The following is a 24,827-nucleotide window of genomic DNA, read 5'->3' as shown; positions in this document are numbered from 1 at the left end:
GCGACAATATGAGAAGGTTTCAACATTTTAAAACTTTATTCTGTAGAAGTTTGATTTTAACAAACATGCAAATTTGTTACCCTAGATGAAAATATAAGCACAAAACAATCGTTTTGGGGTTTTTAAAACGATAGTTATTGGTTAATTTTTTACCTTATATTTTCACCTAGGATGACAAGCATGCTTGATAAAAACCAACTCCAACAGAATACAATCTTACAAATATATATATATGAACAAAGAGATTTATCATATAGAGAAGATAATAATAATAATAATAATAAATATACTGCTCAAAACTAGTTCCAATTCATGAGAGTTTAATTAGGTCGGTTTAATTAAGAAATTATGGAAAACATTCAGAAATGTGGAAAAGTGCAGAAACTTAAAATGTGGAAAAGTACAAAAACTAGAAATGTGGAAAAGTACAGAAACTATAAATGTGGAAAAGTACAGAAACTAGAAATGTGGAAAAGTACAGAAACTAGAAATGTGGAAAAGTACAGAAACTAGAAATGTGGAAAAGTACAGAAACTTGAAATGTGGAAAAGTACAGAAATTAGAAATGGGGAAAAGTACAGAAACTAGAAATGTGGAAAAGTACAGAAACTTGAAATGTGGAAAAGTACAGAAATTAGAAATGGGGAAAAGTACAGAAACTAGAAATGTGGAGAAGTATAGAAACTAGAAATGTGGAAAAGTACAGAAACTAGAAATGTGGAAAGTACAGAAATTTGAAATGTGGAAAAGTACAGAAGTTAAAAAATGTGGAAAAGTACAGAGGTTAGAAATGTTGAAAAGTTCAGAAACTAGAAATGTGGAAAACAAATTTTAGATTAAAATGTTTTCATTTTATTGCCACATATTGAAAAAATGTCTTTTTATGACTTTACTTCAAATTCAAATATTTATTTTTCAATTTTTAGTTAAAATTATATTGTCTAAGTTTTTATATTTAGTATAAGTCAGCACACCTAATGGACCCACCAACACTATAACATTTGTAATTTAAATTTTCAGTTTTTACAAGGATTCAATAAATGTATGCAGATCCGTATTAAGTGCTATCTAACGATATTAGAGCATCAAGAGCATTTACTGAATATCCTGAACTGGATATCCAATGAGGCTAGAGTATATAGAGCACTAACTGAACACCCTGAACTGAATATCCAACAAGGCTAAAGTGTATAGGGCACTAAATGAACATCCTGAAATAGATATCCGATGAGGTTAAAGTGTATAGAATACTAACTGAACACCCTAAACTGGATATCCAATGAGGTTAGAGTGTATAGAGCACTAACTGAACATCCTGAACTGGATATCCAATGAGGCTAGAGTGTATAGAATACTAACTGAACACCCTGTATAGAATACTAAGTGAACACCCTGAACTAGATATCCAATTAGGCTAGAGTGTATAGAATACTAACTGAACACCCTGAACTAGATATCCAATGAGGCTAGGGTGCATAGAGCACTAACGGAACACCCCAAATTGGATATCCAATTAGGCTAGAGTGTATAGAATACTAACTGAACACCCTGAACTGTATATCCAATGAGGTTAGAGTGTATAGAGCACTAACTGAACACCCTGAACTGGATATCCAATAAGGTTAGAGTGTATAGAGTGAACATCCTGAACTAGATATTCAATGAGGCTAGAGTATATAGAGCACTAACTGAACATCCTGAACTGGATATCCAATTAGGCTAGAGTGTATAGAGCACTAACTGAACACCCTGAACTGTATATCCAATGAGGTTAGAGTGTATGGAGCACCAACTGAACACCCTGAACTAGATATCCAATGAGGTTAGAGTGTATGGAGCACCAACTGAACACCCTGAACTAGATATCCAATGAGGCTAGAATGTATAGAATACTAACTGAACACCCTGAATTGTATAGTCAACAAGGTTGTAGAGTGTAGATCACTAAACTATCCCCCAACACTGTTGTATCCAAGTCTTTAAGGTTAGAATTGTCCATACATTTGCTAGTTTTTCAGTGTCTCATTCTCTGTTTGACACTTTGAAATGCCCCTATTACGAACAATACATTAATTTGAAAGGTTTCATTTCCCCACCAAAGCTGAATCAGCTGAAAAGAAGCCATAATATCCTCTCCCTGGTATATAAACCTCTAATCCCTTGATAAGGAGCAGTTGTATTGACCATGGCTGGAGTGAAGTATGCCCAGTAAGAGGAAAAGAGATGAAGTCAGAGAATTAAAACCCAAACTTGATCAGGAATATTTAACAGGAAAATAATTAATAATTGAACTGCAACCCATCAAAAGAAATTAAGAAATTTGAGCAAAGGTTTTAATTTATCTTAATACTGTTTGATATTAGCCAGAACTGAGCTCTTTTGACATATTTGGACGATTTATCCGTTGGTTGGAAACACCAGGTATAACTTAATTTATGAACTTGTTGAAATTTTTTTGTATCTAACAACTTTTTATTGCAGAAAATTTCAAAAATTTCCAGACTTATTTGATGATCCACACTGTTTTCCTAACTATTCTGTATACTTGGTGGCAGGTAAAAAGAAATTACATAATTCTTACAATTTACAGTTTACAATATTTTACGAAAATCATATCATACAGTTTTGCCATTTTTTTCTGAAACTGTATGCATTCGAAACCTAACAATATGTGTGGTGGTATGGATGTTAACGTTTTCATTTTTTTTAAACAATCGTTTTGTTATAGTAATGATGACAAAAAAAGGAAACGATTGTTTTTTTAAAAAGTTCGTTTTTTAAAAATGTTCGTTTTCAGAATGATCGTTTTTTATAGATTGTTTTTTAAAATACGATAGTTTTTGAAAAAACAGTGATCGTTTTTAAAAAACAATCATATGAAAACAATTGATGATAGTTTTTATAAAAACGATCATTCTCAAAATCTATCGTTATTCATTTACAAAAAGTTCAAAACAAGTGGGTCGTTTTTAAAAACGATAGTTTTTTTCCAAAAGCAAATCGATCTTTTTGAAAACGTTCCAAAAACGAAACAAAAAACTATTGTTTAATGATCGTTTTCAAAAATGATAGTTTAACGATCGTTTTCAAAAACGATTAACAACCCTATGTGGTTGTAATCTACTGTTTACTATCTGTTCCTACCCAAATTGCAAAACATCTAAACATTTCTAATAAAATAAAACTATCTGAAGACCCCTTTATCTTAGTCTCAATATCCGTCCTACTGAATAAAATGGGAACTTCAGAAGATGCAAAGGAGTGCGAGCTGAAGCATAGAATCATCCCTAAGCTAACCTCAGGAAAGGAGGAATCTAACGGTTCAAAGAAGGCCTGCAAGTGCACAGGTGACGAGTCTAAAGTTGAAACTGCCGAGGAGAGAAAACTTAGGTACGAAAATACAAAGATATCCTTCAGTGACTACTTCCTTCGGTGTATTGATTTTGATGAGATAAAGCTGTTCCTTGGTCTGCTCTTTGCAATCATCTTCACTGTTGGTGGTCTTACTATCATCTACCTCTGCTTTATATTTGTGTTCAAACCCTCCATGTGGCAGGTGTACTTCCCGACTAACATGGACAGAATTAACTCCGGAGAGCTCTAAGATCTACCATGGGACTGGAAGTGAATAAGACGGTGAAATACCTCCTCAAGAACATTCAAAATTCTGAAACAGACCTACTGGAAAAGTCAACCATGGGACTCATCAAGAATTTCACTGAAGAACTAAATGAAACCTCCAACATTGGATTAATTCCAAAGCGTATAACAATGGATAATGCTGAATGGGCAAGAAACATTGCAAAACTCTATAACAAAAACCATCAAATGGATTATCATGAAATTACGCCAGATTTTAATTTCTACTTTGTGGTATCTGTCCTCACTCTTGCTCTTTTGGGTGTTCTACTCCTCATCTACTCTTACTTCTGTGTATGGGTTTTGAAGGTATCTGTTTTTAAATAAACAAATGTTTTAAAGCTTATTCTTTTTCTCTTTTGCAGGGAAATTTAGATCTTCCATTGCCAGGGGGTCCAGAGCCAATAAAGTATAAAGTTTGGTGGAAGAATCCATGCCAAGGGTGTTTGGATCGCGCAAGATCCAGGTTGAAAAACCTTATATCAGGTGGACGTTCTGGAGATACTGAAATGACGGATGTTCCTTCAGAAACAGGTCCTGGACTTACAACCATAACATCAATCGCCAAAACGTCTACTGGAGAACCAAAGAAAAGAAAATCTATCTTTGAGAAGACCCCAAGCATTTGCGATGGGTTTAAGCAATTTACACAATTTCAGTATGATCTTCATGACGAAGAACCAGAGGAAGTTGTGTTTGACATTTATGATTTAGAAAAGAATTCATGATTCCATCATTTCTTTGTTATCTATTGTTAAACAATACTTTAATACATTAAATCTATATAAAGGCCATTTAGCTGTTAGTTATTAGTTATATTTAAGCATTATAACCACTTCTTAAATGTATACACATCTTAATCGCCAGAACATATAGCATGCCCTTGTGTTTAGTTATCTTGCAATGAAATACAATATTATAAGCAATTAAATTATTTTATTTTATTTACAATCACTGGTATTTGAAACTAAGAATCAAAATCAATAATTTATTGAGTTTGAGGGAAATTAAATAACATTTTTTTTCTCATAAATCAAGAGATATTATTTTACGGATTATATTTCTCGTCTTGAATACTATACAACAATGTTCCTTAAATCCTTGGATTTCCAAAAGGTGGTTTTGACTTCAGAGCTGGAAACTTTTGGATTGTGGATAACGAGATCAATGCTTGATCTAACCTTTTCGTTGATCTGCAGATTAATTTAGTCTTTATTCTATATCCAGGAAAGTGTCTATAAAAATGAACCAATCAAAGTGTCGTTTGCAGAAAACAAACAGCCAATCAGAAACCGGGAAATTTTGCGCGCAACTGATGAGATAACTCTGATTGGTCGGAACCCAGCTAGGATATCCTTAAGAGAGGATTAAACAGGATTCAGGGAATCCAACACTACAGATTCCACCTCCTCTGTTCACATTTTCAAATTTGAAAATTACAAATCCAAATTAGTATCTTTAACACAACAGCGACATTTGCTCCAATGTTTAATGGGTTATTAATGTATGAATTTAGGATTTTTATTCATAATGTTTTTTTAATGGGTTCACAAGTGGCAAAAACCGAAAAGATCTATTCATTTAAAATAGATATATTATTATATGAAAATTCATCAAAAGGAGTAAGTTTTTAAACACGAACCAAACATTAATCATATTAAAATATTTAGTATGGCAAGGGTTTTATATTTTACAATAGATGTATGATAAAAAATTTGCATTTTGCCCTCCCCTCCCCCCCCCCCCCCCCGTCTTATTGCGTGTACACAATGACTTAGACATATTATTGTATTTAAAAATTCAACTTTCTCTCCCTCATGTTTGAAGATTCACATTCCCCCCCCCCCATTTACCCCCTCCATTTATAAAGTCTCCATATGTTTAAAATTCCCCCTGTCCACTAACTACTATCTACCATCGATTAAAACGAATGTGATTTCGTAGTATTTCATATCCAGCTCATTGTTTTGTCCCCTTCTGTTGTCATCATTGGTTTACAAGGTATTTATTATGAAAACAATAATGTTTTCAATCTGTAGATTTCTAGAAATGATAAAAGGGAGTGAAAGTGTAAGTAACTCTCCATGCAAAGATGGTTCAATCTGCTGTATGCGTAATTTCAAGTGACCTCCATACAAATATGGCAATGCCCGATCAGCAAAGGTAATCTTGAAACCTTTACCTGATCATATTTAAAGAGTATATTGTCTTTTATTAGGTTCAAAAGTGTTTAATTCTGATAACTTCTATGTGAATTCCAACGGTAGAAATGAACAAGTCACTTTTGTAAAGAAATCACAACTAAAAATGAAATTTTTTTTTAATTATAAAAAATAAAATGTCTAATTAATACTTCTTCAGACAAAGGGTACCGTTGTGAATTGGGCTTTGCCATTTTTGCAAGAAGCGTCAGTTAAATTTATGCTTTTACACTTCATTTAAACATATTCCAAGTTATACCTAGATAGGTGCAGTAAACCTCCTTATAAATAGCATAGTAATTAATGATACAGGGTGTCCCAAAAAACTTGGGAATTCAGTAACGAATTCGATATCGTCTTTGTTATGAATTAGCATTGTAATACCTAATTTCAAAAGCTATAATATTATTATGTCTGCTATAGTTTATTTTATAAAAAGGGTAAAAGACTGTAAAGATGTGTCTATAATGTCCCGCAAGATAAACAGTGAAGACGGACAAGTTTACCCTGTTTGTATACTGCAATTTTCTTGTTTTACAAAGTACAACCGTATGCAGTCAAAACATAAACAAACAAAATGTAAACATAGCAGACGAAACTCTAACAAATTACAGCTTTCTCTGTAGGAATCACACTACTAAATCAAAGAATTATTTAAAAAGACGATATCAAATTCGTCACTGAATTCCCATGTTTATTGGGACACCCTGTACTATATTAACATGTCAGTTTAGCACTATTATTTGCACGCGAACAAGCGCCAAAACTTTGCCATTTTCCCATGCATTCGTCAATATGGCAAGCCCCAGGGGAAATCTGTAATGGTGGTTAGAATTCCTCTCGTTTTATACAATATTATATTTAGTATGCATGCAATATTGAATTCATGAGAAAAACCTTTTATAATCTAAAGGGAGTTTAAACTAAATTTTATAATTAAAAGAGATTATAAACTTAAAAAGGTTCACGGACAAAGAGAATAGAATATATATTTGATGGGAATTTACTAGAAAAAAGTGTAAAACGGCCATTTTGTTGTACTGTTTCCATACTGCAGGTGTACTTCACATATTTATGCTATATAACCTTTTGGGCCCTGGAATATCATTTTATAGAAAATCTAAAATTAATGTTAAAAGAAAACCAAATTATGAAATAGGCTGGTTTCATAATTGACCAAGGATCATTTCACATAGACTCTATGCCTTTCACTTTACAAACGATGATTTTCCGTTATAACTGTAAATCAAATGATGTTTTTTATTCACCTAATTCATTATAAAGTTTATTAAACAGCTTTTAAAAATTCGAAATTGAAATGAATAGTCTAGGGAACATACTGTATTAATGTACTCTACTGCATATAATTTGTGAACATTCACATGATTTGTACGCTTTGAACTCCTTTTTAGGCTGAAAGGGACTGAAAAAATTCATACCGAGAGATTCTCTAAATTCCCCTCTAATATATATTCTATTCTCTATGTTTACGGAATACAGACGAATTTTCAATTGCTCTTTTTTATTGTTTCGAATTTTCAAAATGATATTTAATACCAGACACAAACATGCTTGTAACACGATTAGTAAAATCTCAGTTTTTCATCAATTTTCATTCTGTGAGATATACAGTGGGACCCATAAAATTATGAAATAGAAAGATAAAATGTTTGCCATGTGTTTAGTCATAAAGCAAAATGGTTTACCCGTAGCGTTAAAATCATCTTATTAAAGGGAGTGACCGGCTATGTAAGGTAGTTGAACTGAGTATGCAGTGTTGTGGAAAACTTCTTTAGGATTCATTTGAGACATATTTCACTTTTTAAATTACCTTACATAGCCGGTCACTCCCTTTAAGTGAATTGGATCTCAACTTGTTTGTTCAATGTTCTTTACACTTTTTAGTCGTCTTCCTTTTCCACAGTTTTGTTGGGTCTCATTGTATGTATATTGCAATGTATTTTCAAAATCCTTTAGGTCCATATATTTTATCATGACGAATCCTGAATCTAGAAATGACCCACCATGGAGTGATGTCTGGAATGAGATTTTTCTCTTGGTCTGGATTTTTTACTCGTGTGTTTTGAATCTCTTGTCACACTCCTACCCTTAGCCTTCATCTCCTGCTTATCCTTCATCATTGAGCTGTAGTACTGTGCCACAAACAAACATTGTTAATTTTTTTTATATAATTCCGAATATTTAAAACTATAGTTAACCATGATCTAAACTCTGAGAGTATTGATGGGTTTTGAGGCCCTATTTTAGACTTTTAAGAGACTGTACACAAATCTGAAATGTGACTGCTATTTCAAAAGTGCTAGATCATTTTGGTTAATGTAATTTGATCAATGAAAAAATAATAATGTAATCACAGCAAACTTATCGTGAAAACAGTTTTGCCACTTTATCAATAACTCACATTTTAGTGAAACACTTTTAACGGCAAAAAAACCGAAATGTCTGAAAACGATGGACATTGCTACCTGTTAATCATAGATCGGAAAAATTCTTGGACGAAATTTCAAGTGACATTCCATTTTAAATTGGGAATTCATAATTTACATCCTTTACAAACTTTTAACCCATTTATTGAGCAAAGGCAATAAAAAATTCCTCAAGATTAGTATTTTCTAATTGTTGCTTCTCTAGAAAAGTTATTTGCGGATTTTATACAACAGAGACAGAGAACGTACTTTACAGCATTCAACACTTTTCAATGTGGAAAAACAACATCATCTTCCAAATTTTAGCTTAGATACATTTTTAAATGGTACTGTTGTGAATCGGACATGACACTCTATTAAAATGGATGATTGCATAAAATGTATTCCCATTCTTTCCAGATGCTGCAGTGCACTTGTTATGCAAACAAATATATTGGATTCTTCAGATCGGAACTTTTAGTATAGAGTCCCAGTTTCGTTTTTAAATGTTTGAACTCGATATCTAATGTGGGTACTTTTAAATTTGAGGATCAATGCTTGATCCCTTATCAATAAAGGGTATGCCCACCATCGGATATCGAGAATGAATTAAATTAATCCTTAGATCTGTATAATCTGTATAATCTGTATAATCTGTATAATCTGTATAATCCCAAGATTTATAACACACAAGTTCTGACTAATCTTTGAAAGAAAAAAGTTCAGTTAAAAACTAAAATAAAGTTTGTTTTCCTGGTAGGTTCCAAACTTTTCGAGACAATGTTTACAAACACAGGTTCGTGGATGAGAGTTTGGATGAAGGGAGCTGGGATGAATGTTTTTATTCGGATTAATCTCAGAATTTGAACGCGGTAGACGCTTGGATTGTATAAGCAATTTTAGGACGCTATTCTAAATTATTCTTTAACTGTCTGTTTTGTGGGACACCCTGTACCTGGAGAGCATTTTGAACAGATTTGAAGTACAAAAGTTTTGAGCTCAGAGCCCGAAACTTAAGACAGAGTATATCGTAAAGAAACCCAGTTTCAGAAACCCGGTTTCATGAATTGGGTCAGGCTGTTTTGTAGATACCAATATTTTATTAAGAAATATGTTTCATGTGGTTTATTTTCTCTGTTTGCTTTCTGATTTCATAAATTAAAATCTACGCAAAGACCCCAAAAAGGAAACTCTGGTGTTTTAATCTCTTAAATTTCCAGCTCAGGTCAAATTAATCCCAATAAGACAATAATATTTTTTTTTCTTTAAAAAACAATTTGTAAAAGTGTTCCTGTGCCAAATGCTGACTTTCTCACTCGGTGTTGGAGTTATCTCAGATGGCAGCTGAAGATTATTCAACAAAATTATTAAAATTTTTTAAAAAAATTTCGAAAAAGTCTCAGATCATTTAAATAAATGTTTTATAGGTAACAAGATATAGTGTGAAATAACAATTGGCTGGTTTCCGGCATATAACTTAAAAATTAATAAAATATAATTACTAATTATAATTTACTAAGATTATTTATTTCATTTAATTATTATAAGGAGAAAATAACCTCTCCCCGCCCACAAAAACATAATTCAACTTTGTAATTTGTTTTCCTTGTTTGGTGGATTTCTATCTCCAGATATTGTTTGGCGGGAGTTTTCAGATTTACCCAGCTGGAAGTTTCCAGATTTTCTAGAAGGTCGTCCTTGCTCCGACATTGAATGTGTGGATTTCATATTTTTATTCCCTGTTAATCTGATAATCAGAAAGGGTAGAGAAAGGAAACTTTTATAAAACTGATAATTGGAATTGTTTTTTTTTTCAAATCGAAGTTTTGAAGGAAAGCGTTCAATGAATAATTTACTTAAACAAATTTTAAACGTTTGTCTAGAAAGATAAAATTAAAGAAACTCAGTTCTTGACACAGCTCAAATTTTCTAATTCCTATATCTTTGCAACAAAATCAGTGTTTGTGTAAAGAGTTCAGTTCCTTTTATCTCTTTCTCTTTTTCACCAATGCTATAGATTCCGCAAGGTGGTTTCTATGTAGGAAAGTTTCTGAAGGAGATAAAAATGTTCTACAAAATCAATTTTCTTTGACACAAATGTGAATTACAAATGGCAAAATCAAAATGGTGTCTAGACTAAAAGTTACTGTTCCTTTGTTCTCCTGTCCCTGAATTATTATACCTTCTTCTTGAATTATTTATTCTTTTCATTACCACTTTTCCTCCTCGTCATTTCGTCATGAATATATTCACAATTCACAATAACTTTATGTACACTGTACATATGTCACCTATCGTGTTATAACAACAATGTTGTACTGGTATTAAGTGTGAAAACTAGGGAACGGAGACGGAGAAACGGCGTTGTCCGAGCTGAGCGCAGTGCGCCGGGTTCTTACAGTGCCATCTGCCCTCCGTAGACCAGACTACGCTATATCTAACCTTCATATTCAACGGATGTTATAAAAATAGAAATATGTAGCATAACGTTGGGTTTAACTACTTCAAGATTAGTTTACAACACATGTATGTTTAATGTTAGATATAGAAACGATTACGTTTTTTTATTCAGTACGTGCAATTTGTTAGAATCAAAATCAAAATAAACAATAACGGTTGCGTGCAATGTGAAGAAGTTTGAACGAGAAATTTGTAGTGCTGTGCCCCCTCATCTATATCAGTGCATGATTTGACCATAAGAAGGTCAAATATATATTTATTAATTCATATTTTACTAATTAATTTAGTCCTTTCAATTATTTTATTCTCTTGTCTCCCTCTCCTTCTTTTCCATTTTCTCTTTCTTCTTTTTAATCCTTTCCTTACACTCCATCTCCATTTTCATCTCCTTATTCATTTCATTCTTCTCCATCTTCTCTTTCTTCTCTTTCTTCTCCTTATTCTTTTCATTCTTCTCCTTATTCTTTTCATTCTTCTACATCTTCGCTTTCTTCTCCTTATTCTTTTCATTCTTCTCCATCTTCTCTTTCTTCTCCTTATTCTTTTCATACTTCTACATCTTCTCTTTCTTCTCCTTATTCTTTTCATTCTTCTCCATCTTCTCTTTCTTCTCCTTATTCCTTTCCGTCTTCTTCATCTTCTCTTCTTCTCCTTCTCTCTTTCATTCTTCCCCATCTTCTCTATCTTCACTCTCTTCTCCTTCTCCCTCTCTTTCTTCTCCATCATCTCTTTCTTCTCCTTCTCTCTTTCATTCTTCTCCATCTTCTCTTTCTTCTTCATATTCCTTTCCTTAATCTCCATCTTCTCTTTCTTCTCCTTCTCTCTTTCATTCTTCTACATCTTCTCTTTCGTCTCCTTCTCTTTTTTCTTCTTCTCTTTTTTCTTCTTCTCTCTTTCATTCTTCTCCGCGTTCTCTATCTTCTCTTTCTTCTCTTTCTCCCTTTCCTTCTTCTCCATGTTATCTTTCTTTTTATCATTCCTTTTACTTTCCCCTGGTTTCATTTGTTTAGATCATTTTGATGACATAAGTAAATTTTTATCATATTCTATATCTCCCCCCCTTCCCATAATCCCCCCCCACCCCAACATATGTTTCATGTCCCCTAAAGGTTCACCAGATGGTATAAAATGTTTCACAATAATGTTCTTGAACTTGAAACTAAAAGTAAAACTGACCAAACACATAACTTGGTACAAAACTACAATTAGCACAAACACATAACTTTGACACAAAACTACATTTAACACAAACACATAACTTTGACACAAAACTACTCTTAACACAAACACATAACTTTGACACAAAACTAAATTTAACACAAACACATAACTTTGACACAAAACTACTCTTAACACAAACACATAACTTTGACACAAAACTACAATTAACAAAAACACATAACTTTGACACAAAACTACACTTAACACAAAACTACAAACACAAAACTACACTTAACACAAAACTACACTTAACTCAAAACTACATTTAGCACAAACACATAACTTTGACACAAAACTACATTTAGCACAACACATTACTTGACACAAAACTACACTTAGCACAAACACATAACTTTGACACAAAACTACATTTAACACAAACACACAACTTTGACACAAAACTACACTTAATACAAACACATAACTTGACACAAAACTACACTTAGCACAAACACATAACTTGACACAAAACTACACTTAACACAAGCACATAACTTTGACACAAAACTAAACTTAACACAAACACATAACTTGACACAAAACTACATTTAGCACAAACACATAACTTTGACACAAAACTACAATTAACAAAAACACATAACTTGACACAAAACTACACTTAGCACAAACACATAACTTTGACACAAAACTGCACTTAAGACAAACACATAACTTTGACACAAAACTACACTTAGCACAAAAACATAACTTTGACACAAAACTACACTTAAAATAAACTTATAAATTTGACACAAAACTACATTTAGCACAAACACACAACTATGGCACAAAATTATACATTTAACAAAAACACATAACTATGACACAAAACTAAATTTAACACAAAACTTGAAACAAATCAACACAAAACACAAAATTTGAACCAAACTGAATTAAACACAAACACATAACAATGAAACAAAACCTGCACATTTAAAACCAAAAAAAAACTGGCAATAATACAGCACCCTAAATTAAACAAACGCTATTCTATCGAATACAATTTCAGTCATAAATCCTAGGTATTTTCGAGATCAATCATTTGCTCCCTCTGTTTAGGGCGTGTGCAAATATATTTCTCTAGGTCCCCGTACTGTTTGTAATAAACCCCTAAAGTGTACTCTCTAATCTCTCTCAGAGTATGAATGAATGGTATTTACCAGCTTTTCAGTTTATTCAAGGATGTAATGCAAGGAAAGTTATTTCAGTGGTGTACGAATTTTTTGTACTGCAGTGAACTGTCTTTGAGCTCTCAAGAGCTGGGGTGTCCCAGCCTGACATGGAATCCATTTTTCAAATAAAAAATCAATGAAATATTCAGGTCATCAGAAATTATAAAGTAAACTATCAAAATCATCAAAATTAAAAAAAAGCTTTAAGTTATTCAATTGTAATGTTTTACTGAGGTTATAGAAAAACTACTGCATTTTTTAATTCTCTATCAATGAGACCCAATAAACATACAAATTGGATCACAACGTCTTTTCTGTTGAAAATCTTATGAAAGCCTCAAAAATCTCGAGAACAGAAATAAACCAGCAGACTTTAATGTTGTCAATATTATGATCGTTTTTGAGGTATGGAATAGTTGTATGTATATAATCGCATACCTCTGTAAGAAATAACGAAAGTGTTATTACCATGTTAATAGTTAACTCTGATGATGGATGGTTTGGAATGTCGTCCTTTCTTTACATAACTGCATCAAATATTTTTTATGAAATAAACGTATAAAAATAAGGTAAAAAAGGTATGAATAAATACGAAAATAACTATTCTGGGAAAAAAATACAAATTGCAAGTGAATAATTACAGTATAAATGTATTAAGTTCAGGGATACCCACAAAGATGACCCAAAATTATAAAAATATTAGGATTTGAAGCTTGATTTTTGATTTCTCCACTCAGTTGAGTATTTTGATGGTTAACTGATTGATTTAGCACAGAAATAATCCAGTTTTGGCCTACAAGGAACCCTGAATTCAAGATAACGGACTGAATAAATTCCGCACAATTTTCTCTGAAGTTTCATCATTTGTGGGTAACCCAGTATATGTCGACAATGACATAGATCATTCGGAGGTTTCTAAATGTCGTCTTCGAATTTCGTAAGAATTTTAAAAAGTTAAAGATAAACCCGTTTAAAAAGTAGACGAATGCAAATTTCTTCCCTTTTAGTTCCGAATTTTAGAATATATGATGAGTTGTTAATCCTATTATGGAAATGTGAAGCAAGTTAACATTAACTTTTTCAGAAAAGACGACATTCTAAATTATAAAGTTTTCTGATAACACAAGCTAATAAGAAGCCATATGTTTCAATTGTAAGAAACGACGACATTTACAAAATCAAATCAATTCTAAAATCTTTTAATTATGTAATTTAGGATGATATGCTTTTAAAATAATCTGACGCAATTATAAGGAAATACAAATTGTATATTTTATAAAAAATTTAATAAAAGGAATTTAATTTATGTGACAAAGAGCATGGTTTAAGAAAAAAGGCAGAATTGAGAGTACTGTAGATAACATTCTTAGCATATTTTGAAAACAGACCAAATTTTGTAAATCCCAAAAATTTCATACAGTTATTGTTTCAAGAATTCGCACGAAGATGGTCATCTTTACTTTTCCAGAAATTGACATGTGAGACTCCCTGTAAAATGAATTTTCACCCATAAATCCAGTTGAAAAATATATACAGTGGTAGGCCATTCTATCAATACAAAAAGACGACTTTCGATTTTAAGTTTTATTTAAATCAAGTTTTTAAACAGCATTGATAAACTTAAACTTAGAAGTCCAGAGAAGCTTTTAATTAAAAAAGCTTCTCTTTGATTACTTGTAAAATTGTAATTCGAAAAAAACTTGTCAACAATGAAAACTTAAATGGAAAGTCGTCCTCATTGTTATGATACTATCGCTTACCACTGTATTATTATTGTTAATATTTATATAGATTAAAATTCTTATTACTATAAACTGTGAGTTTAACATCGAAGAATTCTAACAATTCACAACTTCAAAAGTAATAAAAAGTAAAAAAAATTATTAACTTTTTCCAATTTGCGAGAGGGGGTAATAATCTCACAATCTCTGTTATTGGAGGTTTTTTTTCATCAAAAACTTTATTTTGCATTTTTCTTATATTTTACAAATGAATTACTTACTTTCTTAATTTGTGTAAGATACTATGATTGACAATTCATTTGAATTGATGATTGTTTTATGAAAACATTTACCCGATTTTCAATTTGATTTTAACTTTTTCCCAAGAAATGTTTTTTAACATGTTGAGCTAGTGAAAAACTTGGCCTAGAACTTAAAAATGATCCAGATATAGATATGTCAGCTAAACTGCACCAGCTGTGCAAAATATTTTGCAACAATCAGTTTGCAATAATATTTGCTGATCTATATATGTGCATTTATATTATATGTTATGACGCGAAATGAGTTCTGTNATTATTGGATTACTTCATATCCCAAATCAATGCTCTAATTTTAAGTACTATTTATGTATTTATTTATAAAAAAAAAGAAATTTGTTAAGAAACTTTTTTCATGACGAATATATAAATTTAATAACTGTCTATCACTATAAGTCAAACGTTTTTTATAAAGCTAGATGACAATAGTCTGAATAAGCGCCACGAAGCGCCCGAGATGTACCACGTATCTGTTGAATGTTTACAAGTATGGCTCTGCTTGAATTATCTAAGGCCTAAAGCTATATCTTGACAGTTTATAATAATTCATGTACAATAGATTTCCCTTATTTGTCATAGATAAATAGATAAATAGATAGATAGAAAAATAAATAAATAAATATATTTAGAAGTTAGACCAATAGTAAATATATGTATATATGATTAGACCAACTGTTAACATATTTTAGCTTTTAACAGTTGCTCCTCAAGTCGCCATTGATTATCGTGTTTAAAATAACCAAAAAATTCATGGATTTTCTGTTTAATATTGCGCATTTTCAAAACTAACAAATGTCGACATTATTTTTCGAGCTAAATTTGTCAAATTTGACATTCAATTAACAGTTATTATCTCAATACATAATCTATGTCCACCATTCTTTAATTACCAAATCTGTAGGCCGGACATACCAATTTAGAAACTGATAAGGAAATTGAGTCTTTGCCACAAACTCTGATGTTCTAATCCATGGAATAGGAATAAAGGGAAAGAAAATGGCACTGGTCTGGCATGAGAAAGCCAGTCGCACTGCTTTGAAGACAAGTTCGGTAAACCTTACACACACTCTTTTGATACAGACACACAACATGACTACAGTCAAGGATATTGCAGAACAATGTTGTTAATTATAATAAAGCTTGAATAACGAGTAGTTTATTGTAAACTTTAATCAAATTATATTCTTTGCATGGAAATTTGGCTTCTAGTGTTGACTTAAATATATAAACTACATGTATATTAAATTTATTTTTAAGTAAACAGTTAACAATAAACAAATGTACTCTGTACCGAGATTCGTATGTCCTGTATATACCTACAGTACACACCTTCGGTTCGGTAAACTTTACACACACTCTTTTGGTACAGACACACACACATGACGTTTCCGCCCCCTGTTCTAATCCCTTTATCTTTGCAACCCAAAGTTGTGGACCTGAGATATTTCAAACTATGATTTCTGTTAGATCACATAATCTGAGTTTACACCATCAGGATTCAAGTAAAGATTATAACATTTGAGTTTGTTGCAAAGACTCAATTACTTTGCATAATTGAGTAAGATGCAAAGACCATATAAGTAAAATCCATATGTTTTGTGTATTTCTGCAACACTAAATCTTGAATTTTATTTCAAACATCAAAAAGTTTTGTTCTCCAGTTTGGGTAAAGAAAGATTGAAATAGGTTATATTTTGAAATTATTAAAAACAGCTTCAATCTGGACAAATAATGGTAGGCAGGTAAACAGTTGTTATCTGGACAAATAAAGATAGACAGGACAAATAAAGATAGACATATAAACAGGTTCAATTTAAACAGATTAAGATAGACAGATGAACAGTTTTTATTTGAACAGATAATAGTAGACAGATAATAGACAGATGTGGTTGTATATCTAAGCAATAAACACGAAACCCCTGATATAAATTAAACAGCATGTGTTAGATCTGCCAGATAGAACGGCCTAGACACTCAAACTTGAAAATTAGTAAATATAGATTCAAACTGGGTATCTGAAACTTGGTCACACTCTTTTGGCACAGACACACAACATGACTACAGTGAAGGAAATTGCAGAACAATGTTGTTAATTATAATTAAGCTTGAATAACGATTAGATCAAATTATATTCTTTGCATGGAAATTCGGCTTATAGTGTAAACTTAAATATATAAATAATATACTACATGTATATTAAACTTATTTTTAAGTAAACAATTAACAATAAACAAATGTACTCACCTAGACTGTACAAATACAAAGATTCGTATGTACTGTAGTGTATATACCTACAGTACACAATTTCAATTCGGTATTACTTACACACACACTCCTTTGGTACAGACACACATACATGACGTTTCCGCCCCCGGTTCTAATCCCTTTATCTTTGCAACCCAAAGTTGTGGACCTTAGATATTTTAAATTATGATTTATGTTAGATCAAATAATCTGAGTTTACACCATCAGGATTCAAGTAAAGATTATATCATTTAAGTTTGTGGCAAAGATTCAATTTTTTGCATTCTTGAGTGAGATGCATAGACCAAAGAAGTGAAATTCCATATGCTTTGTGTATTTCTGCAACACTAAATCTTGAATTTTATTTCAAACATTAAAAAGTTTTGTTCTCCAGTTTGGGTAAAGAAAGATTGAAATAGATTATATTTGAAAATTATAATAACCAGCTTCAATCTTGACAAATAATGATAGGCAGATAAACAGTTGTTAACTGGACATGATAAAGATAGACATATAAACAGATTCAATTTAAACAGATTAAGATGACAGATAAACAGGTTAAATTTAAACAGATTAAGATAGACATATAACATGTTCAATTTAAACAGATTAAGATTGACAGATAGACATGTTCAATTTAAACAGATTAAGAAAGACAGTTAAACAGTTGTTATCTGGACAGATAATAGTAGACAGATATAGAGAGATGTGGTTGTATATCTAATCTATCTATATAGCCATAAACACGAAACCTCTGATATAAATGAAACAGCATGTGTTAGATCTGCCAGATAGAACGGCCTAGACACTCAAACTTGAAAATTAGTAAATATAGATTCAAACTGGGTATCTGAAACTTGGTTTCGTTGAAACTGGGTATCTTATACTCGGTTTTGTTGAAACTTTCAAATAAAATTATAAATTATTATTGTCTACAATTACTTTTAAAGTTCGTCATCAACTTTGAATTTTTTGGAGATCAACTTAAATGTGTACAGGTACATTTTTGAGTTTCTCAAAACTGAGTTTTGTTAATTAACACTCTCTTAAGTTTCCAGCTCGGAAGGCGGTTGCATCAATATGTAGAGACTAGAGAATCCTGATGAGAGTGTATAAAGGTCAGTCTAATTTTATCCAATTTTACCAAACTTAGAAATTTAGAAATTACATAATCGTGGGTCTACTTGAAGTATATATACAAGAACTAGAAAATATTCAATTGATCATGATCAGAATGTTGGCAAATATCATGATTATGAATTCACGAAGGATGGAATGAAGAGATTAAATATTTTCCAGAATTCTCCCTCAAGTTGATTTTAACTTATCGATATATAACATGTCCGCTAATCAGGATAGATAAATAATTTATTTATAATACTTGCTTCGGTAGCGTTGCCTGCAGTTTTCCCATATACAAGTAAACCCACTTATCATAGAAAATATCGGTCAAAGGGTTCATGAGTTATGATAAGACATCTAAACAGTGACATACCAAATAACAACTGATTAAGATATATAGGCTGATTCGGTTATGTCAGCTGATAAAGAATTATAAAAGAGATATCAACTGATATTATATTTCAACTAATTAAGATACTCGTATTTCCACTGGTCAAGAGATATCCACTGATTAAGAGATATCAGCTGATGAAGATGCTAAAGATATTTGACGGATCAAACATTTTCAGCTGATATATCTTTGAGCCGACGAAGATATATCAAATGATCAAGACTTTTCAGCTGATTAAGAGATTAAGATATATAAACTGATTAAGAAATATCAGTTGATTAAGAAATACCAGCTGATTAAGACATATCAACTGGAATGAACTATTTCAGTTGTTATCTATAAATCTACTATCTAAATGACACCATTTTAATATAAATTGATCAATGCTTTAGATCCAATACGCTGCACATTTTTATTTTCATATTTGATAAATAATGTTGTTCTCCTTCCTACCTTATTATGTGATGTTTCATCAGAGCTCTTGCTGTGTTTTTTACAATGCGAGGAATGGTGTTTTACTCCTCTGCAAATAATTGAATTAGTTAAAAAACATTGAAAACATTGATTCTTTAAAGGGAGTGACCGGCTATGTAAGGTAGTTGAACTGAGTATGCAGTGTTGTGGAAAACTTCTTTCGGATTCATTTGAGACATATTAAACTTTTTAAAGATCTGTAAATCCTGAGTTTGAGCTCAAATTCGACGTTCAAAACTCCTACTTTGGGGGTGGATACGTTTTCAGAATTAGTTTTTTTAAATTATTAAATAACGACGACATAATATGTAAAAAAAAATCTACAATAAGCTACGGACGTCATGTATATGAACATGTTGAGAAAATAAAATTTAATCTTATCATCGAAATAAGTAATCTTGTTCAATTATTAGTTTCTATTTTCTCAATATTCTGGTTTCTCATTATTCACAAAGATTTTCGCAGATTTTCTAGAATTATTATTGAAAAGACGACATTTGAAGAATTTGAAGAAATCTGCGAATAAATTCATGAATTTGCGCTCAAACTCAGGATTTACAGATCTTTATAAAGTTTAATATGTCTCAAATGAATACGAAAGAAGTTTTCCACAACACTGCATACTCAGTTCAACTACCTTGCATAGCCGGTCACTCCCTTTAACCTAATTCAATAATCAAAAAATTCCCCTGGTTCTGAAATTTCCAAAATGTGGTTTGTCATTTTTGTGTTTTGAAAGTTGCCGGAGATGAAAAAAATGTCGAAATCTAAACGAAAGTATCTTGTAATAACACAGAAAGGTCACATTTTGGAAATGCAAAGGATATTTTGTGATTATTAACTCAAGAATTTTACTTCTAAAATTAAGTTGACAAATGAATGTCGCAACTTATTACAAAGATCAAAGACGATATTCAATTCGTCTCTCAACTGTCATGTTTCGAGGGACACCCTGTATATTGATTATAGTTCTTCCGAAGTAAGTTTTTAGAGCCAATTTAGACACTAAAATATTATTAAAACTCTTTTTACAAATTTGATCAAACACTAAGAAAACTATACGCTTACCATCATCCATTTATCAATTTTGATTCAAGAATGATTTCATATTGGAGGATTTTTAGACATTTTTTCTCCCAGTTATGAGTTGTTGATTAAAAATGTATCTAAATCAAGGTTGGCTCTCACTTCATATTAGCCTTATAGGCATACAACCTGCGACAATGGTGACTGGATCTAGACCTTAAATGTCGTCTTTTAGATTTGTCGTCTTCCTCCGAGATCAGCTCCATCCTAATATATTAAAATAAGAATTATTTAGAAAGGATTAAGACTTTCACGTGACTATAAGTGTACACTGTAATAACGTTAATATCCGTCTTTTTTCTTCAGATATTCTAGAATTTTTTACTTTTTGCGAGGCATCCCAAACATCTACGAAACCTTACGTAATTTAGTATTTTAAATCTTTATCTGATTTTGTACAATACTGCAAAATGTTAAGTCTGACAGAAAATAAAAGCCTAAACGAAGCAATTCCGATCGATTATATGGATGGAACGATTAATTGTTTAGGTTTATATCTTCTGTCAGAGTAAAGATTTTGCATAGTGTTTAATGCCTAAAACCCATATTTGTGAAAAAAGCTTATTGACCCAGAACATTAAATGCCAATTTTTTGTTTTTAATGATTTCTTCTCAACATTTTTGAATTTCAATGAACATTCAGGCAAAATAAAGACAAAAGACTCAGTAAATTCTGTACAGTCGTCTATGAAGTTTCATTCTAATTGTGGGTGAGGAGTAATACATTAAAAACAAACTGCATGTTTACAGAAAATATATTGTTCCTAATTTCAAAATCTAGGAAGTTCAATTTGTTTCAATATAAATATGAACTTAAATCATTGCTTAATATTTTCAAAAGCTAACATTTTTTTCTCTAACTTACAAATCAAGTACAGGGTGTCCCACGAAACATGACAGTTGGTAAATAGTTATGAAAGTCGTCTTTCATTTACTTTATTAGATATTAAAGGCTTTTTACAGTTTATTCCAATAAAAATTTCTTTTCTGAAACATATTTTACTTTGAAACCAGTTTTACTATAACATGACTCCCATATAATATTTGTATTATTGTCTTTGGTATCAAACAACTTAACAAATTATGGAAGGAGACATTCTAAATCATCCACCAACTCTCATGTTTCGTGGGACACCCTGTATTTAAACAAAATAAAAATTTCAGCCATTTGTGTTTCTTTGTTTCATTAGAGATAAATGACGAAAAAAGGATTGAGGCATTTTAGATACCATCTGTTGGATGTGTTCATGTGGTCAATTTAACCAATGATATAATTCAATAAAAATATTTGAGAAAAAATGTTCAGAACTTTCAACATTTTTTCAAATTGCTATATTCAAAATCTCATTTAAAAATATTTTTACAGATTAAACAGACATGACTAGCAGAGCAGACTAAACGGGCATGACTAGCAGAGCAGACTAAACAGACATGACTAGCAGAGCACATTAAACAGTTATGACTAGCAGAGCAGACTAAACAGACATGACTAGCTGAGCACACTAAACAGAATGACTAGCAGAGCAGACTAAACAGGCATGACTAGCAGAGCACATTAAACAGACATGACTAGCAGAGCAGACTAAACAGACATGTCGATTAGCAGAGCAGACTAAACAGACATAACTAGCAGGGCAGACTTAACAGATAGGACTTACAGATCAAATAGACTAAAAAGATAGGGCTAGGAGATTAAACAGAAAGGACTCGCAGAGTAAACAGATAAAAATAGTTGACTAAACAGATAAGACTATCAGACTAAACAGATATGACTAGAAGACTAAACAGATAGGACTAGCAGATTTAACATATAAGACTAGCAGACTAAACAGATAGGACTAGATGACTAAACAGATATGACTAGAAGACTAAACAGATAGGACTAGCAGATTAAGCATATAAGACTAGCAGACTAAACAGATAGGACTGGATGACTAAACAGATAAACTAGCAGACTAAATAGATAGGACTAGCAGACTAAACAAATAGGACTAGCAGACTAAACAGATAGGACTAGCAGACTTAAAGACTTTACAGATAAGACTGGTAGACTTAACAGACAGGACTAGCAGACTAAACAGATAGGACTAGCAGACTAAACAGATAGGACTAGCAGACTGAAAAAAATGTCATGTCATAAAAGCTAAAACGGAAGGATGATCGGTTTAAAAATAACAAAAATAAAGTTATAAAAAAAGTAATATTTCTATTGTTGTAAAGTTGAAACTTACTAAATTCTCAAATACAATGGATAATTAATCAAGAATAACGGGGTTTAAATTGTTAATAAATTATAGTATGTATGTATACTGGGTTTTTAGGGCGCAATTGTGAACATGTTCTCTTTTGAAACATTGTAAAATAAAAACAAACAAAAAATTCGCGAATTTTTTAAAAAAAATTTCGTGGATTTTCAAAATTTAATTTTGTTAGAGGCAAACTTTTGAAAATTCGATCATCCATAAACCTTCCCTGGGGTCACGCGAGATCCCACACAAAATTTGGACCCGATCGGTTCAGCCGTTTTGACGTTTATTGGATACAAACAAACAAACAAACACCCAGACAGACAAGCAAAGTATATATATATAGACTAGGCTTTAAAGGCGCTCCGCGCCCATCTTCTATTTTAATTGTGAACATTTTCTATTTGTATACATTGTAAAACAAAAACAAAACAAAGTTTGCGGATGTTCAAAATTTAGTGGAAATCGAATTTTGTTGGAGGCAAATTTTGAAATTTTGATCATTCATTAACCTTCCCTGCTGGAGTCATGTGAAGTCCCACACAAAATTTGGTTCCGATCGGTTCAACCGTTTTGACGTTGATTGGATACAAACAAACAAACAAGCAAAGTATATATATAAGAAAATATAGTAATTTTTTTAGTAAAGTAAAATGGAGATATTAAATTCTTTGTGAAATGGAGTCGTGATTTAAGCAATTTAACTTTGAAATCCTATTTTTTCAAAACCGTTAAAATGGTATCCAAATATTGAGTAAAAAGCATGATATTGTTTACTTTAGATAAGATATGCCATTTTAATCAAAACGATCAATTATTTTTAATCAAGTAGTTTTGATCAATTATTTTTAATCAAATAGTTTAAACAATTATTTTTTATCAATTGGATTGAATCCAATAAAAAATCTAATTTAAGAAAGTATTTTAAGAAAATGTTTAGTGTGCTAACTTTCACCCCCTTTTCCTTTCTTTAAATTGGTATTTTTTCTTCTCTTGAGACGAATGACACTGAGTATGTGAGACGGATCATGATGATGACTAAATAAAACAAGAAAATTAGAGAACCAGAGAGAACCAATTCTATTTCAAAATCCTCCAAGTGTATAACAAAGGATATTTCATCATGATCTGAGAAGTGTACTCCTCGCTGTCATTTTATGTCCTTTTCTCGATATATTTACTCTAGATTTGTCCTATATACTGTCCTTAGAGTCATTATATGTCCAATACATATACTCCTGTTATCCTATTAATACTTCTATATCCTATGGAATTTGTCAGGCTATATGTGTCATTTAATGTCTGTTTCTCGATATCTCACACTAAATTTGTCCTGTGCGTGTCCGTCTATTTGTTCTCTTTTCTACATTTTACTTCGTATTTGTCCTTTTATTGTCCAAGCTGTCCTATTCTTTGCAGCTTACTATAGCTTCATCCGTGCTAGTGTCCTGCCCGTCCGGTCTGTGTCCTTTTTTTTCTTAAAATCTGAAGTGTTTTTGTTTTGTTTTCCTTGTTCAGTTTTGTTCCTGTTTGTTTTAGTAACTAATTATTTAGTGTTTTAATTTGCATTTTTAGTTTCGCTTAATCATTAGATTTTTGTCTTTTCATTTTGTTCCTAAGTCTTGTCATGCCGAGTCAGTTTTGTAAAATAAGTTAATTTTAGATTGTGCGTGTTCTAAACAAACATAATTATACTTCTTCTGGTTCTCTTTATGAGCTAACTATAAAATCTGCCATATTTAATAAACATTTGGTTAAGATTTCCTCACCTGGAGTTAGCCTGAGTAGAGACAGGGGTTAATCTTCTTTGCGTTTAAAATATTAGAAAAATCTACCGGACAATTTAAATATTTAGATTTTGAATGTTTGCATAAATTGGTATTAGGAAAAAATAAGTCATTTTGAAAGAAGAATTATCCCTGGGAAACGGGGGTAGACATCGCGAAATAGATTCGTCAGCTGCTGGTTTAGCAAATCACCAAGTTAGGCGGGAAAATCCGCAATTGAATCGGCAGGTGTCACTTTATAGCACTTATGGTTTCTGGAAGACATTTTTTAAACGCACATTTAAAAGGTTCAGTGCCCCCTACCCCCCTCCCCCCCC

The 24,827-nt window shown here is 31.7% G+C and overlaps 2 protein-coding genes across 2 annotated transcripts in view; one reads left to right on the top strand and one right to left on the bottom strand.

Moving 5' to 3' along the window:
• Positions 1-24,787, bottom strand: part of LOC111704743 (uncharacterized) — a 53,328-nt gene extending 28,541 nt beyond the window's left edge. Inside the window, exons 1-4 of the mRNA XM_023477076.1 lie at positions 24,643-24,787; positions 24,493-24,503; positions 20,607-20,684; positions 19,371-19,440 (exon numbers count right to left, since the gene is read on the bottom strand). Of these exons, the coding sequence (XP_023332844.1) occupies positions 19,371-19,440; positions 20,607-20,684; positions 24,493-24,503; positions 24,643-24,663 (180 nt within the window). The 5' untranslated portion in view covers positions 24,664-24,787. The remainder of the gene's footprint in view (positions 1-19,370; positions 19,441-20,606; positions 20,685-24,492; positions 24,504-24,642) is intronic.
• Positions 2,362-4,570, top strand: LOC111704729 (uncharacterized). The gene is made up of 4 exons (XM_023477057.1): positions 2,362-2,421; positions 2,482-2,555; positions 3,210-3,948; positions 4,005-4,570. Exons 3-4 carry the CDS (start codon positions 3,613-3,615, stop codon positions 4,365-4,367), a joined length of 699 nt encoding a protein of 232 aa, XP_023332825.1. The 5' UTR covers positions 2,362-2,421; positions 2,482-2,555; positions 3,210-3,612; the 3' UTR covers positions 4,368-4,570.
• Positions 24,788-24,827: the final 40 nt, after the last annotated feature.

The sequence above is a fragment of the Eurytemora carolleeae genome, unplaced genomic scaffold (genome assembly GCF_000591075.1).
Source record: "Eurytemora carolleeae unplaced genomic scaffold, Eaff_2.0 scaffold259, whole genome shotgun sequence".
In the NCBI taxonomy this organism is placed as follows: Eukaryota; Metazoa; Arthropoda; class Copepoda; order Calanoida; family Temoridae; genus Eurytemora; species Eurytemora carolleeae.
The sequence above is the reverse complement of the archived record's forward strand: the minus strand, read 5'-3'. Positions and strand labels throughout refer to the sequence as shown.